At 51.7% G+C, this 18243-nt stretch overlaps 1 protein-coding gene across 3 annotated transcripts in view; it reads left to right on the top strand.

The window, feature by feature from the left end:
- Nucleotides 1–17499, top strand: part of ANP32A (acidic nuclear phosphoprotein 32 family member A) — a 37850-nt gene extending 20351 nt beyond the window's left edge. For 2 of the 3 annotated variants that reach the window (XM_026013940.2, XM_026013859.2), the window contains exons 2-7: nucleotides 10001–10150; nucleotides 10335–10457; nucleotides 12291–12489; nucleotides 13649–13746; nucleotides 15915–15978; nucleotides 16234–17499. In XM_026013940.2, coding sequence (XP_025869725.1) covers nucleotides 10001–10150; nucleotides 10335–10457; nucleotides 12291–12489; nucleotides 13649–13746; nucleotides 15915–15978; nucleotides 16234–16295 — 696 coding nt within the window. In that variant the 3' untranslated portion in view covers nucleotides 16296–17499. Of the gene's footprint in view, nucleotides 1–916; nucleotides 1201–10000; nucleotides 10151–10334; nucleotides 10458–12290; nucleotides 12490–13648; nucleotides 13747–15914; nucleotides 15979–16233 lie in introns of those variants that run through there. The other variant, XM_072738968.1, reaches the window with a different exon arrangement.
- The last annotated feature ends 744 nt before the right edge of the window (nucleotides 17500–18243 follow it).

Raw genomic sequence — 18243 nt, 5'->3', positions numbered from 1 at the left:
GTTCAGGCTTGGGGCTCTTTTCCTCACAGTTGGTTTCCTTGTCCTCCTTTGCTTCCTCTTGCTTCCAGGAGTTCACCCCAGAGAGGCCCGTGACTTGGGTGTGGGCCCTGAATTGGGAGAAATGAGAACAGCCCAAGGACAGATTCTGTAATGGGCTGTGTGACCTTGGGTGAGTCACTGGGTTGGTTTCCATGGGGCTTCATCAATTGCTTAAGGAGCTGGATGGGATCCAGTGGTTCCCGAGAGATGGTGATGATAGGGTCCTTTGGCTCTTCAAAGCCAGCTGGAAATTCTGACAGAGGCAACAGCCAGGGGCTGTGGGAAGTGGCCCGGCCTCTGAGTCTGCGTAGTGCCGAGGCTTCTCGGATGGGTTATGCCGCTGGGCCAGGCTGGGCAGAGGCTGGACCTGCCAGCTCACGGATCGCCAAAGAGTGAAACTGAGAAAGTGAATTAACTTTTGTTTTGCAGACTGTTCTTCCACTCGGGGGGCCATGGGGAGTGGGAAGCAGTCAAGGGCAAGGTCCACGTTGGACCCAGGCAGAGACCCAGTACCCTCTCTTCAGACCCTGCTATTGAGGACTGCAGTGGCATTTCTACAGCATATGGCCCCTGCTGTCTGCAGGTGACCCGGGCTGGGCTAAAAATCCCCGAATCTAATATGAGAAGCCCAGATCAACCCCATCAGGCAGCTGGGACAGGACCCAGGAAGCCATGTTTGTTGATTTGCCTAAGAGTAGAACTAGTGGGATGCTTTGCTTCAGAAAAGTGAAGAAGTTGGTGAGCCTTTTAGAATCCAGAAGATTCTTTAGAGCCGTTGACTACCCCCACTCCATTCTTGGCTCTAGCTTGAGTGACCCAGTCTAGTTTGACCACTTAGCAAGTGTTTGCTGAAAGCCAGCCCCTCTGGCAGGGCACCAGCCGGGAACACTGGGACCTCAGACCTCGGGAAGGCAGTGTTTGGAGGAGGGACGGTGGGAGGAAGGATTGCCAGGGGCCCTGTGGCCACGCGCGGCTCCCGGAGGGCCCTGGTGCACCGGGGCTGTTCACCTATGAGAGGGATAGGCTGGGTAGAGCTCCAGTTGTCTGTCTGTGGATTCGACGAAGTGATACCTGGGGAAGCACTTTGTAAACTGTCACATGGGGAAGAAATGCCAGATGACGTCACCGTGTTTACTGCAGGGCAGGGAGGCTGGCAGAGAGGTGAGGTGGGGACAGACTTGCCTTGGGAAGAAGCACGGGGTTTTTGGTCCGGGAGCACTGATGGCTGGGAGGCTGGGAATTCTCTGGCTTTGCAATCCCTATGGCCATTAAAGGCTGTGGACCAGGAGTGATGGAACATGACAGGATCTGATCAAAGCAGTGTTTTAGGGATCCCTGGGTGGCGCAGCGGTTTGGCGCCTGCCTTTGGCCCAGGGCGCGATCCTGGAGACCCGGGATCGAATCCCACATCAGGCTCCCGGCGCATGGAGCCTGCTTCTCCCTCTGCCTGTGTCTCTGCCTCTCTCTTTCTCTCTGTATGACTATCATAAATAAATAAAATTAAAAAAAAAAAAAAAAAAACAAAGCAGTGTTTTAGGAAGATGGGCCAGGATTCACTCCTCTGCTCTCCGGGGCTTCCTTTTCTGTCTCATGGCTTTTCTGTTGCATGGGGCCTGTGCTGTGGCTCTTTAATAAGATCATCATGGACAGTGTGGTTTTTTTTTTTTTTTTTTTTTTTTTTTTTTTATGAACCACAGCATTGTTGAACAGGGAGTAGGTCCCCATGAGCTGAGCTGCTTGCTCCCTGCTGCCCTGGGAGATAGCAGACATCAGATGGGACGATGCCAGACTCCTGCATTTGGAACCCAACACCCTGGGCCTCTGGGGGCTGTTTTTGTGATCCTGGTGTGTTTTAAGAGACTACACAATTGATTTTTGTGTTTCATTAATTGCCTAGGGCCCCAAATGTCCTTTTCTGGCATCCCTCAGTGATGAATCCTGGGCTTTTTTGGTCCATACAATGTCCCACTTCCTTTTGGGGAATAGAGGCTGTGTTTGGATATGAGGTGAGATTAAAAGTGTATGGATTCGCAAATTTTGGAACGAGAAGGGATCTCCTCTCTGTGCCCAGGCTTCATTGTCCAGTGTGTGAATTAGGAGACTAGCAGAAGCCCAGAGAGGGATGTGATATTCCCCCCAAGGTACATAGCAAGTTACTGGCAAAGTGGGCACCAGGGTCCAGGTCATCAGACTGCCTGATGAGCATCCTTTGCACTTTACCTCCTGCTTCTTGTCCCCCTTCCTTCTCCACCATTCAGATACCATCTGCTGGGACCAGTGCCTTCACTGGACTCCACTTCAAACTGCTTCATCACACCCCCCAGTACTAAAGTGGGAAGGGACAGCCATGGAGAAGATGTAGCCTGCTAGATTGCCAGTTGAGCATGTCATCCACCAGTTCCAAAACTTCATCTCTCCCTGTTCCCACTATACCCTCTTCCACTAGCAAAGTCAGACTAAGACAACTCTTCCCCACTTCTTGGGCCCAAACAGTGTTCTGGACCTATTTTCTGTTGCTCTAGGAGGACTTTCCTTCACATACCTAAAGTAGGCAGGGCTAGGGCAGGGGCTGGGCAATCAAGGCAGGCTTCCTCCAGGAGGTGGAACTGACAAGGTCTTGAAGTGGAGCAGAATCTAGACCGGTCCAGAAGGGAGGAATGAGGTGTAAAGGGAGGAACTCCAGGGTGTAACATCCGGGAGGCGCCCAGCTCTGCTGGGGGCTTGCCAGCGAAACAGGCCCACTGGACAAGCCCAAAGCCCAGGCCCGGTAGCCACGCCTGCTGGCCTCCAGTAAATGCCGAGTGTGTCCTGGCTGGAGAAGGCACCTGCAGTGGAACCAGCTCCTGTCTCGGGGAGGCAGAAACCAAGACCTACCCACACCGTTGGAGGAGGTAGGAGGCCGCTTCTAGGCGGCCCAGGAGGCGGTCACCGGGTTTATGTTAATGCGGGTCCTCCCCCAGCCTGCGCTTAGCCTATTACCCGGGCCGACAGCTTAATTACGCTGCAGCGCGCCTCAGCTTGCGTTGCTCGGTTCCCTAAAATAATAAGGATGGCGTCACCGACTTCCCGCGGCCATGTGCTCCCACCCGTGCCTCCCGAGCTCTATTGTAGGAAACAAACAAAATCCAGACACTCAGATGCTTGCTTTCTTGGAGAGATTTTTTTTGTTTTTGTTTTTAATATTGGGACCCTGCCCCGTAGTTAAGATTTTCAGGGATCTTTTAAGTGCGGAGACCAGAGTCTTAGCTACCAGGCAGCTGCGGAATATCCTCCTGTTAGCAGAAATTCGAGAGCTGGATGGATGATTCCACAGTCTTCCACTGGGGACTGTGATTTCTGATCAGAGCAATGGTGTGGGGTGGCGTGGCAGGAGAATCTTCCAGCGCCTGGTTCCTGGGCTCTGGACCAGCTCTGGACCTGGCTTTTTCCTCTGGCTAAACTCGACCAGCATTTTACAAGCTGTGGATCACATTTAAGAAAGAAAAAAAAAATGTTTTAACGTAATAGATAAGAGCAATGGTAATAAGGTATGTTTTGTTTTGGTGTGTGTGCCTGTATACACAGAACATGTGTACACCGAGCCAGGGCATAAATATATTTTTTACTGTGGGTTGTGGTCAGAAAGCCACTGACCTAGATGATCCCGAAGGCCTTTCTAGCTTTTGAAATGTCCGACTTTTCTCCCACAGCCTGTCTTTCCCCTCGTGGAACCTGACTGGTTTTTGCAGGTTTTGTACCACAGACTATTAAGCAACCGTAGAGATTTTTAGGGTCAAAACAACAAAATCACTAGCATCTGTCACTCCTATTGAACACCTTGGGGAAGAAGCTCATTTCCCCTCAGCCTTGGTGACTCAAACAGTTTGGCCTTCTAGCTAGAAATGGGATCTGCAACAGGGGATGGCCCATTTAAAAACTGACCTATTTAAAACCCAAGAGCGCCAAAAAAACACGGGGTCAATTTGATTTGAGTCTCCTCTTCTGTGTAAGACTGGAACCTGAAAGCTAAATTGGTCAGGGACTGACAGGGTTGTAACCGAAGCTACGAATATTTATTGAACTCTTGCTCGGTGAAAGAAAAGAAAATCTCAAGGCTCGAGGGCAGTCGGGGGGTGGTGATGGGAGACACAAAACAAGGTGTAGATGTGAAGTCAGGAGGGGTATATTTTGGGTGTCACGATCTTAGCTCTCCAGAGTGTTGGGAGGCTTTGTGCGTTTGGTGAGAGCCAGCGTTGTGGCTCAGACCTGCTGGCCTGCCTCTGCTCCCATCTTGTGCCACGGCTGTGGACGCGGTGGTAAAGGTGGCTGTGGGTCAGGGAGAAGGCCAGTGGCTCTTCCCAAGCTGGAGATGCTCTAAGTGCATTATTCCACTTAATCCAGCTCTAGGTGATGGGCACCATTGTCACTGGAAGAAGCGGAAGCTCAGGGGAGGTGAGATGAGCTAGCAAGTGGAGAATGTGGACTTGAGCCAAGTCTGTCTGACTCCAGAGCCTCCTTCTGTCCACCTCTCCACGTTGCCTCCGGAAGTGCTGGAAAAATAAAGAGCTGTTCTCACTTGAGCTTCCTTCTCTCTGCTTCTGGCCTTTGGAGGGCTCTGTTGTAGGCCTAAGCTGCCCATTTAAATCAGGGCCCCCTGACCGTGGGCATGTGACCCATGCAGTCACACAGGGCCGTGGGCTTTGAAGGGCCCTCCCTCGGGTTTCATGCACCGCTGTTGCTGTTTTGGAATTCTTAACGATTTTTGAGCAGTGGGCCTTACATGTTCATTTTGAACTAAAGCCTTGCCAATTAACACAGCCAGTCCTGGCTTTGATACAGCTCATCCCCTTTCTGGGTTTTTCTGGGTCCCTCCTGTCTTGAGCATGCCTGTCCTCTCTGGGGAGGAGGCATTTGAAGAATGCACTCCGTCCCACACTCCAGCCTGCTACCTGGCACACTGCTCCAGTAGCTGTTTACCAGCCATTGGCCTCCTCCTCGCCGTCACCACACCTCTGGCTGGCAGGGACCCCCAACTGTGGCTCACCACCGCCTCTTGAGTCCCCTCAGCATTTACCCAGGTGAACCATGTCCTAGGAACACCCTTTACGGAGGGAGGGGCTTCTTCTAGGCAAGAGGTCAGTGTACCAAGCCCTGGGTCAGGGCAGGAGGAATGTGTGCAATTGGCCTGCCTCCTGGGGACACAAGACACCCTGCAAAACATTGTTTATAAGAGGTCAGGTTCCTTCAGTCTCTGTGGGGCCAGTGACACTGTAAGTTTCACGATGGTTTGACTCACTCTGTATGCCCGGCACCTAGTAGTGTGCCTGGCACGATAACCAGGACATTTGTTAAGCAGTTGCTCCGGTGTCCGCTCCCCGCTAGGCTGATTACGAGGAAGGACAGTCCCTGACCTCTAGGAGGATCGGATGCTTAATACACGATTAAATGATTCATGTGGCAGCTGCCCTCAGTGCCCTGGGATGCTCAGAGCTGGGTGGGGGAGGCTTCCCCGGGAGCGGGGCCTGAACTCCATTTGTGGTGCAGGGGTAAGATGTGGGGAGGGGTGGAGAGGGGAGGGCCGGTCCTCCTTAGGTCAGTTTAGGAACTCGGAGCACCCTCTCCCCACAAGCGGCAGGAAGCCAGGAGGAATGTTTCTTAGGCTGGAGTTTGCACTTTGTAGGTTAAACAGATACCGTCCTCCCCCTTCCACAGAGGCAGAGCCTCAGACCTCGGGGACAGAGTCAGGGTCATCAGCCAGCCGGGTCCTTGGCCTGTTCCAGTCTTCCAGTGTCCCCGCTGTCACAGAGACCCCTCTTTGGAGGCAGAAACAGACTCGGAGTGACTTCGATGATGACCGTGACCAAGACTGCAGTGTAGAGAATAGAGAGGAAATGATCAAATTTGAGAGAGCTGTGAAGACAAGATTTCACAGTTTTGAAACAAGCAACGGGTTGTTCCTTAGAGGAATAATGTGTTTGTGTTTATCACGGACGTTTCAGCTCCCATTGGTGAGAAATGATTGCTGTGTCCTTGCTCTGGGGACAAGTTTTTCAGGAAATGCTGGAGCCGGACAGTCTGATTTCTTGGGAAGCTTCACTGCCCCCCCCCCCCCACCTCTCGTGGGGGCCGAGGATGAACGTGCAGAGTCCTCGCAGGGCTGACACCTGAGGAGCGAAAGCAAAGAGTCCTGTGTCGTTCCATCCATGGGTGTTTGAAAAGCTTCTGACACCAGCGGAGTAAGCTAGTTGTTGGGCTAGAGAGAGAGTAACCACATTCAGATATTTTTAAAGGGCCAGTGGAGTTGGGAGAGAATTGAAACCCAAAGTACAAATTTTCAGTTTAATTTTAACTTTGCACTTAGCTCACACCCAGGATTTGGCACGGGGACGTGGACCTTAATTTTTTTTTTTCCTTTTTTTTTTCTTTTTTAAGCAGAACACACCCTGGATGTAAAAGGGGATACGCTCTTTGCCTGGAATGGCTTGGAGTGGCGGCCACCACACAGACAGGAGGAAGTGGGTTGGAATAGGAGCAGGAGTTCAGAGTGGCTTTGGGGAGCGTTGGGCTGGTTGGAGGTTTGGAAACATGTGAGCCTGTCCGGAACTCTAGGAATGGGTGGCCCTCCCCAGAGGCCGGGGGACCCAGAGGGTACATGTCACGACTCCAGGCCGCCTGTTGGGCTGGTATTTTTGTTTTTTTCCTATTTGGTCCATTCCAGACACTTCGTAGGCAGCCTCCCTGCCATCTCCAGAGTGACAGTCCCTCCCCAAAGCATCCCCTGCATGGTTTGGGCTTTCTGGTGATATCAGCAGCCTCCAGGCCTAAACCTCGACTCCCCCCACCCCCCATCTCTTTGGTCTCTTGCCCCACACAGTGCTGAAACCCCCTGGCAGGAAGGAAGTGCAGAACCCCGTTGAGGTCCCCAAGGCTCCACAGACCTGACCTGTGAGGGCCACCTGCTGGCGCTCCAAACAGCACAGGCTCCCCCAAGTAGCTGGGGCGTGACCTCTTCCTACTTGGCAGGAGCAGGGTCCGAGGTCTCCCAGCCCCTCTCCACATCCTTGCTCCCTAATAGCAGTGTCCTCTGAAGGAGGGCCGACTTGAGTTTGTTTTGTTTAACCAAGGAAGTATAACCAGGCTAGGGACTGCCAGGATGGCCCCCACCCTGCTGGTGGAACCATGAGAAAGAGGGGTGTCAGGGGAGCTCGTAGGGTTGCGTTGGGTCTGGGAGAGCCTACGGCTTACATTTGGGAACGTCTGAGAAGCTATCAGGAGCCAACACCGACCAGCTGGGTCCACTAGGCACCATCCTGTTCCATTCCTGGGACTTCAGGATTGGTGGTTCTGAGGTGGCTGTCACGTGGGAGGCGCCCCCCTACCCCCCGGGGAGCCCTAGTGAGGATTAAGCAAGCTGGTGCAGGCAAAGCATGTCGAGGGTGCCTGTGAGGGCTCAGGAAAGATCCGCCCGTTACTATTAATAAATACATTAGTGGTAGTGGCTTGTGTATTGTCCCCGAGAGGAACGGCCCCCAGTTGGTGGTGGTGCTGAGACTGGGACCCTGGGTCAGGCCGTAGAATTCCCAGGCAGCATCGTGCTTCTCTAGAAAAGAGGCCAACTTCCAGGAGGAGTTCCCCTGACTCCCAGCACCACCTCCCCCATCTCAAAGACCTTTTTTTCCTTGGCTGATGGCCGGAAGAGGAGAAGCCCTTGACCCGTCTAGAAAAACCACATGTCTGAAATCTTTGAGGCTGGACTGGAATCCCCTGTGTTTGTCTTTTCTCTGGTGGAGCTTCAAGAATTCCCGGCGCCTTCTGAAGACCACGGGCCCTTGGGCTCCAGTGTTAGGAGCCACCAGAGGAGGTGGTCCTCCCTCCCCCCGCACGGCAGCTCTCCTGCCATTTGCCCTGCTGCCCTAAGGCCTGGCTTCCTGGCTCTAGGCTGATTTCCTGCCCTGGGGCAGAAGGCCTCGCAGGATTTATTCCCAGGCACTCTTGCCAGTGACCTTGAGAAGGTGGCTTGACCTGGACATCTGGCCTCTCCTGGGGACTGAGGGAGTGGAAAAGGATTTAACTTCTCCCATCCCAGATCCAAGGGGAAGGCGGGCCTTGGCGGCCAGCGCCTCGGCCCGGAACTGTGAGCTCTGGGAAGGAGCTCCCGCGCCTGGCTTGGCCCCTTCTGGCGCGCTGCCGCTGCCCGGGGCTGAGCACACCACCTCCCTCCACCAACGACGAAGAAATCGGGGCAGCCGTGGGGCTCTGCAGCCCAGATGTGCCCCCGCGCTCCTCTGGCCCACCCACCCCCTGGGCACAGCAGTCCCACTGTGGACTCTGTTTCCCCCAGGCTTCCTGTTGGCCCCAAGAGGCTCAGGAAGGGGGAAGGACCAGAGAGACTGGCGAGCTGGTCATCCTAGAGCCAGCAGGAAGCTCTGGGCAAATCGCCGTGCTTATCCAGGAGAAGAAAAGGCTCCAAGTGTCTGGAATGACCCTTTGGACAATGTGGGAATGTGGGACTGCTGTGGAGAAGAACTAGCCATACTGTCTGACCCATCGGTGACAATAACCTGTGGGTGGAAGTCCCAGGGAGGCAGCCTACCATTGATGCATGCTTCTTGGGGGCTGCAGGAAGCGGGCAGGTGGGGACGTTGTGTCAAGCACCTGGTGCCGCCAGGAGGAGTCACCCTTATGGTGCCTGCCAGCCCTGAGTGGCCAGAGAGCAACCAGACTGCTGGGGCAGCAGTGGGTAACCAGGGGCATCTTCCTGGTGGGCAGGACACCCTGGCCTCCCTCGCTGACTCTCCAGGGTCATTCAGGCCCGAGACTCGATTACCCTCCTCGGCTTTTCTCCCCCTGTACGGGAGCCTGGATCACCTTCAGCCACACCGACCTTTTAGCAACCTAAGGAGAAGTAGCTTTTTATCAGTCTTTCTACAGTCTTGGAAATACAGGATTTGAACCCAAATGGGGGTAAGAGGAGAAACAAGGAGAATCTAAGAACTCTAGCAGCAAAATTGCCTCCAGGCAGTTTGAAAGAAGAGACAGGCAGGGTCACCGAGGTGCTTCCAAAGACCAACTTTTGTACTTTGACGGCCTCAGTGTGTCACTATGGGGCCATCCTCCATTTGTGGGGTTTCATTTTTTTCCCTTCACATCTAACTCAGGATCCTATGAAGAGCAGGGTCTAGAGAAACTCCCCTTAATATGGTAACTGTAAGTAGTAAGTATTTATGCTTAAAATGAGGAAAATGAAAACTCAGTCCCTCATTCTCACCAGCCGCGTTGCAGGTGCTCAGTGGCCACGCTTGGGAGGAGTCGGGGGCTCCTCTCACAGACTCAGCAGGTGTCCATCGTTGTGGGAAGTTCTATTGCACAAGGTTGGTGTACAGAATGGAGAGTGGGGGGCTCCCTAGTCTGGTGACCCTGGTGATGAGCACCAGACCTGGTGGGCAGGCTCTGGCTGGTGAGGCTGTGACAGCAGGTGTCCTGGTGTCTTGGGACCCATCCACACGCAGAGTCACAGACATGCAGAGGCAGAAAGGAAGGTGGGGCCCGAGGATGGGAAGTAAGGTAGCAGGTCAGGCTGCGGCCACATGGGCATGGGGTTGGAGGGATCTGATGGTGTAGCTGGTGCTGGCGGGAAGCTGGGGACAGTGGTGGCTTATTTTTTAACGGCAGTTTTGGAGGAGTGGGGCAGTGGGGTCAGAACGAGCCTGCGGGGCCTTGCCCACAGCAGCAGGGCTTCTGGAGTTTGTCACCTGCAGTCTGGCCCAGGCTCCTGTCCCAAGTGTGTGCTGCCGCCCGTCCCCTCCCCGCCGCGCTCCTCAGTTGGTGGTGCCATGTTCCCAAAGAGGCAGAGCAAATGTTGCCTTTAGTACGCGACGGACGGCTTTTTGGGCCTGTCTCTTGGTCCTCCCGAGGGGGCCGACCCCCTCCCCAGCCTCAGCCCCCGGTCCACGCCTCCATTCACATTGGCCTTCCTTTCCAGGTGAAAGAGCTTGTCCTGGACAACTGCCGGTCGATTGAAGGCAAAATCGAAGGCCTCACAGATGAATTTGAGGAACTGGAGTTCTTAAGTACAATCAACGTAGGCCTCACCTCAGTCGCAAACTTACCAAAGTTAAACAAACTTAAGAAGGTAAAATGGGTGGAGGAGTCTGTGTGCGTGGGGAGGAGGGGGTCCTTACTTTGTGATGAGGGAGCTTCCCTGGAGGTGAAGCCAGGCGAGCACCAACTCACCGTCTGCCCAGGGCCAGCGCGCTGGGCCCTCAGACGTCATTATAAGAGCTCTTTCTGCTTTTCCCCCTCCCTGCCCCGTTCAGCTTGAACTAAGCGATAACAGAATCTCAGGGGGCCTGGAAGTATTGGCAGAAAAGTGTCCGAACCTCACGCATCTAAATTTAAGTGGCAACAAAATTAAAGACCTCAGCACAATAGAGCCACTGGTGAGTCACTTGGGTCTTTCCCTCTGCATGGGATGGGAGGGGGGAGGGACTGGTATCAGGGAATACTACTCTTAGGTTTGTAGAATGGGTTTTTTTTTTTTTCTTTCCCACTTATCTTACTTTATTGGGCTCCCATTACGTGCCATGAGATCAAGTTGGAGCTACTGTTTCTGCTTGTCCACAGAAAGTGGAAGCCCAGAGACGTTCAGTGGTTTGAGCAAGGTCACACAGCCAGAGTGGGCAGTCGGGGGCAAGGACGGGGGGTCAGGTCAGACCCTTGCCTCAACTTCTGGTGGCTTGCTTTTCTTCTTCCACTTTCTGCTCAGCTTCAGAAACATGAGCTGTCATTTCTTAGAGCCTGATTCCTTGGCCCTTGTTGGGGAGGGAGGAGCCATCCAGGAGTGAAGCTGCCCCTGGAGTTTACCACCTATTTTCCTCCTTGGATAGCCGGCCTTCCTGTAAGGGGCACACAGGAAGAGTGGCTGACCTCTGGTCTCCAGGCCTTGCAGTGATGGTGACCAGGGCCTCATCTCCATATGGCTGCACGTACCCCACACTTTGTGGATTGTCTCACCAGCAAGGAACAGGGCATGGCCATAACAGCAATTTCTGCATTACCTGATGGATTGTGTTCCCTTGATTTGAGATATATCATCAATTAATAGCTTTCTCGAAATACAGAAATACTGTCACCTGAAATAAGCACATTTGCCATAAACGTACATATAAGAACCCTCCCAGAGGATCATGCACCTTAGGATTGGGGGAATGTCATAAGGATATTTTGCCAAGTTTGCCACATTTCCCGTTTTTTAAGTTTATAGAGGAGAGGTTGGGGCATCCCTCAGTTTGGGTTTGTAGGTTCTCATCCAAGAAGCACCCTTTGCCCTCTCTGGCCGCTGGAGAGGCAGATTGATGGGCAGGGCGGCAGAACCAGACGTTGGCCCTGCTTTCTTAAGCTCAGACTTCTCCCCTCTATGGCCTGGAGTCAACTATGAGATATATTTCCCGTAGATCTTCTTTTCAGGTCTTCCACTGACCTCCTAGGGCAAAGCAAAACTATTTTGATCTACCTGAAAGCCTTGATTTTATGATTTCATAAGAAAATCTTTGAAGTTCAGTATATGTGTATTTTGGGAGGCAGGTATGGAGACCAAGTGTACGTGTATATAAATCATTCTGATTCGGTTACCATTAAAGGTCAGACCTAGACACACACACACCCTGCTGCCCAGGCCACAGGTGCTTTTGTAGCTTCTCCTTCCCTGGTGACCAGTGTGATGGATGCGCTGTGCTCACCTCCCCAGGACAGGAAGGTGCTGGGCTCACCCACCCAGACCGCAGCCCAGACACCTTCCCTGCCCTTGACCTGCTGAGCATGACTTCTCACTCCTGTGATCTTGAGAGCAGCCAAACTGATCCCTTCTGCCTTAGCAGGGTTGTGAGGATAAACGGAGTTAACACCTGGTGTGCTGTGTCCATAGCCGGCACCCTCACTGACATTACTGATAGACCCCCCCAGGACTTTGCTAGCTCGTGCCACCTTCTTCGTTCCCCTCTGGCTCCTTAGCCACAGAGGCAGCAGCAGAGCTTCTGGCTGGAGCCCCAGAGGAGCCCAGGTTAATTTGAAGCCAGTCACTGATTGGGCCAGAGCTTACTTGCAGACTAAATGTGTTGGCATTGGATGAGGCTTTAGAGGTAGGCCCTAGAGTCCATCCTCCGTTTTCCAGATGAGGGACCTGAGGCCTACCAGCCAGGGACGGGCCAGAGCAGAGCCGATTCCTCTACCTGTTGTTTGCTCCCTCACTGTTGACTTCGTCTTTCCATTTGCAGAAAAAGTTAGAAAACCTCAAGAGCTTAGACCTTTTCAATTGTGAGGTAACCAACCTGAACGACTACCGAGAAAACGTGTTCAAGCTCCTCCCGCAGCTCACGTATCTCGATGGCTACGACCGGGACGACAAGGAGGCCCCCGACTCAGATGCCGAGGGCTACGTGGAGGGCCTGGATGACGATGAGGAGGACGAGGATGGTGGGTGTGGGGGTGAGGGTGGTGCGGGGGGGCGGGGGGGGGTGCTGCCAGGTGGCCTCTTCTTTCCGAAGCTGCTTCGGGAACCTCTGTCCCTTATCTTTCTCATGGGGGCTCAAACCCCCCAGAGAAGCACCCTGAGGTTCCCTGATTGCACAGTAACTCCTTAAAAGAGCATCTAACCGAACCCTCCCATCAGGTTTTTTCTCTTTTTTCCAGAGGCTCCCCCAGAATGAGATCCTACAGTGTCTCTGTGTTGTGGGGAAGGGGGGTGAGCACCTGGAGGAAGGTGGGGGTGGGGTGTGGCCTGAGGGTCCCATTCAGCTAGTGGAGCTGAGGTCGGGAGCCCCCTGGTGGCTGCAGGCCACAGGACCATGGGACTTGCAGGGTGTGCCCCAGGGGTCCCCCGGAGGTGGAAGAGGCTTGCAGGAGGTGCACTGGGCACCCTGGCAGTACAGGGGGGTGAGGGCGAGCCAGCAGGGCCTACAGGGAGGAAGGAAGGAAGAAAGGGAAGGACCACCTCCCACTGTCCCCTTCCTGTGCACCAGCACAGTGCAGCTTCCCTCGGGTCTTCATGGCCACAGGAACGGTGAGAGTTGAGACATCTGGCCCATGCATTCAGGCAGCAGATTTCTTGTTTTTCCTTCTTAGGTCAGAGTATTTTGCAAGATAGTCACCTACCCGTTTGCCTTAGTTTATTCTATCTTATATAGCAGGCCCCAAGGCCTGAGTCCTGAGACCCGGTTTCTAGGCCCACCTCCGTGGCTGACTTGATGTGTGACCTTGAAACAAGTCCCCTCTCCCCTCGAGGACTCAGATCTTTGCCTTTAAAGCAAGGAGTCTGGGCTAGATGCTGTTTGCAAAGAAATCGACCTCTTGGCTTTTGTAAGCCCTGTAACTTCTTCCTCTGATCCAGCAGTGTCTCTGTGATCTCAGCCTCTACATGATCTTTTGTTTTTGTAAAACTCGGGAGGAGGACTTATCTTTGGATTGCTTTAGGATGTGTTGAGTCACATTGGAGCATCCAGGCTTTGAGCCTGGGTGGCTGTGGGAGGGTCCTGGGGCCCCACAGGAGACCAGTGCCAGGCCCATGAGCCTGGGTTTGTGCTGTGAGGGAGGCCAGCTTACCACCAGTGCCCTTGTCCCCATTTCTGGTGCACAGAAGAAGAATATGATGAAGATGCTCAGGTAGTGGAAGACGAGGAGGATGAAGAGGAGGAGGAAGAAGGAGAAGAGGAGGATGTGAGCGGAGAAGAGGAGGTAGGAGGCACCATCTCCCCAGAGTCCCCCTTACTTAATGCCTATGAGTCGGTCCCACTCTGTGCCTCAGCCAGTGATCAATCTTTGGCAGCCCAGAAACCCCGGGTGGGGAAATGAGACTGTTTTAGGGCCTTTTATCCGACTGCCGGAGGGAATCAAGACTTGCGGCGTGTCCTGGGAGGGCAGGAGGGAGAGGATCCTGGAGGCAGGGCACACGGGACTTTTGTGCCATGTAATAAGCCTTGCCCTTGTTTCTACCAGAGAATAAGTTCTTAGGGAATCCACATCCCTATTTTCTGCCTTTTTGCATTCCTATGTTAATTCAGATATTTATTGAGCGCTTAGAGTTTGCTAGGGAAAACTGAAGACTACTTTGAACTCATGGGTGGTTGGGTAAGACCCAGCTGGCTGCAGATCAGAGTGACAAGGGTCCTTAGTACACATGGCAGTAGTACTATTATCCTAACACCTTCACTGGCTCCCAGTTTCTTAAAAAGGTCTGCATGTCTATGAGAGCGTGGATCCCAGTTCTGTCACTTGCTAGCTGTGTGTCCCTGGACAAATACTTAACCTTTCTGAGCCTATTTCTTTGTCTGTAAAATAAGTATTGTTTTATATCTGGGTTATTAATAGGGATCAACTTGGTGAATTCTTGAGAATGTAATTCCTAAGTTACAATTGAGGACAGTGTTTGATCACTTAGTATTTTAGGCTTTCACACCCTTCAAGGTTCATGGCTCTGTGTGCTGGGTTTTGAGTTTGGATGATCCGCGTCTCTCTATACCAGAGTCATTTTCCATAACTTGTTTGGAATTCTTAATCAGCTCTTCCTAATTACAAAAGTCAGACCTGGAAAGGCTTAAAATGACAACAGCATGGACAAGGTACCTGCTTTTCCTTCCTGACTTCCTGTCTCCATCCTTTAAGGGTGCAGACAGCTGTCTGTCACACAGACCCACATGGGCAGATCTCCGGCCCACCCCAAGCTGGGGAGAAACAGGTCGAGATGAACAGAAAAATCCAGTGGGATCGGCCTGGTTCCTGCCTAGTTCAGCTACTGGGTTTCCCTTCTCCCTAAGTGCAGGCTGGTACTAGGCTCAACTCTGAAGAATATTGCGAGTATTTTAAAAATAAAGACTTAGAAAAGTAGGTCCTCCTAGGACAGGGCAGTAAGTCATGTTGGCTAATGGATTTTTCATCTTGCACTTCCCGTCACAGGAGCCACAGCATGCAGGGTTTTTTGTTTTTTTGTTTTTTGCCTTTTTTTTTTTTTTTTTTTTTTTGTAATCTCATTGACCATCTGCAGAGTTCCAGCTTCCAGTGAAGGAGAGCTTATACACAGACCAAAAAAAAAAAAAAAGGAAGAAGAAGAAGAAGAAGTCTTAGCAAACAGACTGAAAAAACTATTTGGTAGCATTATAAAAGGATATTTCCCTTGACAAAAAGGAGTCTATCACCAAGTTCTTTTTAAACAATGGGTTGGTTGCCTGATGTTTTAGGAATGGTGTTAACATGCAGAGATTCAGCTAGCACAGGACTTCAGAAACAGCATGAAGCAGGAGTACTGGGTTGAGAGTGAATTCTTGCACCTTGCTGGGATCTCAAGCCTGGGAATGATGTTTTTAGGGGAGGCCTTCATCTTCCCCTCCAAGTGATCCAAGTGTGCGAAGTGTAGACGGACTGGGTGGAGTGAGGTTGGACTTGCCCACAGAATCTGGATGTGCTAAAACCAGGGTCCTCCCTTAAAGCCAAAACCATTTGGAAGACAAAGGAAAAAGGCTGGCTGGCTTTGCACGACAGTCAGCTTGGGGAGTGTTTTCTCCAGAGAGCACACAGATGGGAAAGCTTGCCTGAGTTACAGGGACTTTAGGTCGAAAAATCTGAACCTGGTTTAGAACCTGCCAGCCCCCAGACACTGCCTGCAGATCCTATGTGTGATGTGGGTATTTCCTGGAGAAGGGGTTTGAGGCTTTCTCAGATTCTTAAAGGGATCCTTGATGCAAAAGAACCTCTGCTTGGCATTCCGAGGTGGCAGGTTCTTGTCGGGGCTCTGGGAAGTGGGGCGGCCCCCATATTTTTGATCCAACTGTCTGGGGAAGGAGCTTTGTCAGCATGCCCTGGGCCGGAGAGGGGCACTCCTAATGTCTGGTGTCCATCTTCTCTCCTAGGAGGATGAAGAGGGTTATAACGACGGGGAAGTAGACGATGAGGAAGATGAAGAAGATGTTGGTGGTATGGCGGCATTTTTACTCTCCGCTGGTAGCAGCCTGGTGCCCTCAGTTGGCGGTAGATGGCCAGGCCCCGGGGACCCGACTGGGGGCAGACTGCACCTGTGCAAGGCCCACCCCCTTTGCCTCCCTGGCTTCACAGACTTCCCAGGGTTGGCAAAGCTTCCCAGAAGCGTGGTCCCATGGGTTCCGGGCAGGTGGGGTGAGTTAGAGACAGGATCAGTGCCTTAGCCTAAACACCTTTTCCTTACTCTTCCAGAAGAAGAAAGGGGTCAGAAGCGAAAACGAGAACCTGAAGATGAGGGAGAAGACGATGACTAAGTGGAATAACCCTATTTTGAAAAATTCCTATTGTGATTTGACTGTTTTTACCCATTACCCCCCCTGAAATCCCGCCCCCCGAAACTTATTTTTTCTGATTGTAACGTTGCTGTGGGAACGAGAGGGGAAAAGTGTACTGGGGGTTGTGGGGGGGAGGGAGGGCGGGAGGGGGTGGAATAAAATACTATTTTTACTGCCACTCTTTATTTTTTCCCCCTACTTTTTCTTTGTGTCTGGTTTTGTCCCTGTAAATGCGATAGCTGAGTACACACCAAGTGAGCATTTGTTCCTTACTCTCAAAGAGGACGGTTTAGAGGGCTCTTACAATCTCCTGGTATTTCCCTGAGTCTCTGCAGTTGGTTGGAAGGTCACGGCTGGCCTCCCTTTGGTTTCTCAAGAGCCTGGGAGGGGCTGAGCACCAGCCACATCTTACCTGGCCCCGGATCCCTTGATTTCTGCATTTCTTGGGCCTGCTCGAGGCATCCAACGCCCTGGTTTGTAAATAGCAACCTCAAGGCGTATTTTGGCACTGGTTGGGGGACATTCCCCGTCTCTCATTTCTTTCCTCCTTCACAGATGGTGGTGGGCTTTGCTCTACGGAGAAGACTCTGATGTCACTCTTAGAGCTGGAGCCAGAGGGCTGAGAACAGCAGGCTTAGGAGTTAATGAGTAAAATGGATTTGGTAATGATAATTAAAAGAGAAGAAGCAAACCCTCAAACTTCAACCTCTTTAAAAGATCAAAAACAACAACCACAACAACAAACTGTCCTATCTTGTTCTGTAAAATATTAGAACGCTTTGTTTTACGAAATGACAAGAGAATCCTTCCACACGTACTTCTGTGCTCAGACCATTTTTACAAACCTGAGCACAGGAGACGCTGCTGCATGTCGGCTGGGTTGGTTTTTTTCTTTTTCTTTTTTTTTTTTTCATACACCCGAGCACGGAAAAACTAACGCAAAATTGTATTTTCTTACCTAGTGGAAATCTGAAATGACTGCAAATTCCTAGTGAATGTACAGGTTTGCTCCCATGTCCCTCTTCTGGATTGCTTTAGAAGTGACGTGTTATTTCCTAGCCCGTGTTTCATCTGTATAAAAGAACATCTGCACCAGTTTTTCTCCTCCCCCTCAGAAGAGCCAAACTTTGAGTTTTATGTCTGTTTGTCATTGATAAATTTCAATAAATCTTTTTATACAATTTTTTTGGGGGTGGCTTCTTTGAGTCCAGCAGGCCATTGATCTTTCTAAGATCTTTCTAAGATGCATTCCAGATAAGCTGCTAGCTGATGGGGGCGGGGAAGCAAGGGGGGCCCCCCTGCTTAGCATTGTTATCTGATAAAATAGCTTCTTTTCAGGGTAGGTAACCTGACACCAAGTTTGGATGCTTTGGGTCTCAAAGCAAGGCTCGGTGGTGAGCTGTCTTCATCAAAAGCTTCGTCGTCAGCATAAAAACCCAAAAGATGGAAAGATACAGAGTTATTCTAATGCCAGAACTGTCACCAAAAATTTTGTTAGGCCGACTTTGGGGCCTTATTTTGAATTCTCTTTCACGGTTTTCTTGTTCAGACTCTCAAGGAAGAACACGTGCTCGAAGACCTCAGGAACGCATAAAACAAATCTGTTGCTTTTTTACTCATCGTGATGATGGTAAGAGTTCAAAAGCATGTATCGTCATGCCTCTGAAGAGTTCAAAAGCATGTATCGTCAGTGGCTGTGTAGTAGTCCATCAGCTCTCCTGACTTGCCAAGCTCTAACCGCACGGTCAGTTTGGACGGTCAGTTTGGACGTCTGTTTGGACTGTTTCCCTCTTCTAGCTACAGCAGATGTTCTGTTGTGATACTTTTTGTGGGTTTCTTAGTACAAATGCTTAAAAGTGGGGTGATTGAACCAAAAGTTGACATTTCTAAGGCTAATATGCAAGGAAGGTTCTATGTTTTCCTCAAG

This window comes from Vulpes vulpes, chromosome 15 (assembly GCF_048418805.1).
Source record: "Vulpes vulpes isolate BD-2025 chromosome 15, VulVul3, whole genome shotgun sequence".
Lineage (NCBI taxonomy): Eukaryota > Metazoa > Chordata > Mammalia > Carnivora > Canidae > Vulpes > Vulpes vulpes.
This window is presented reverse-complemented; position numbering and strand designations above follow the sequence as displayed.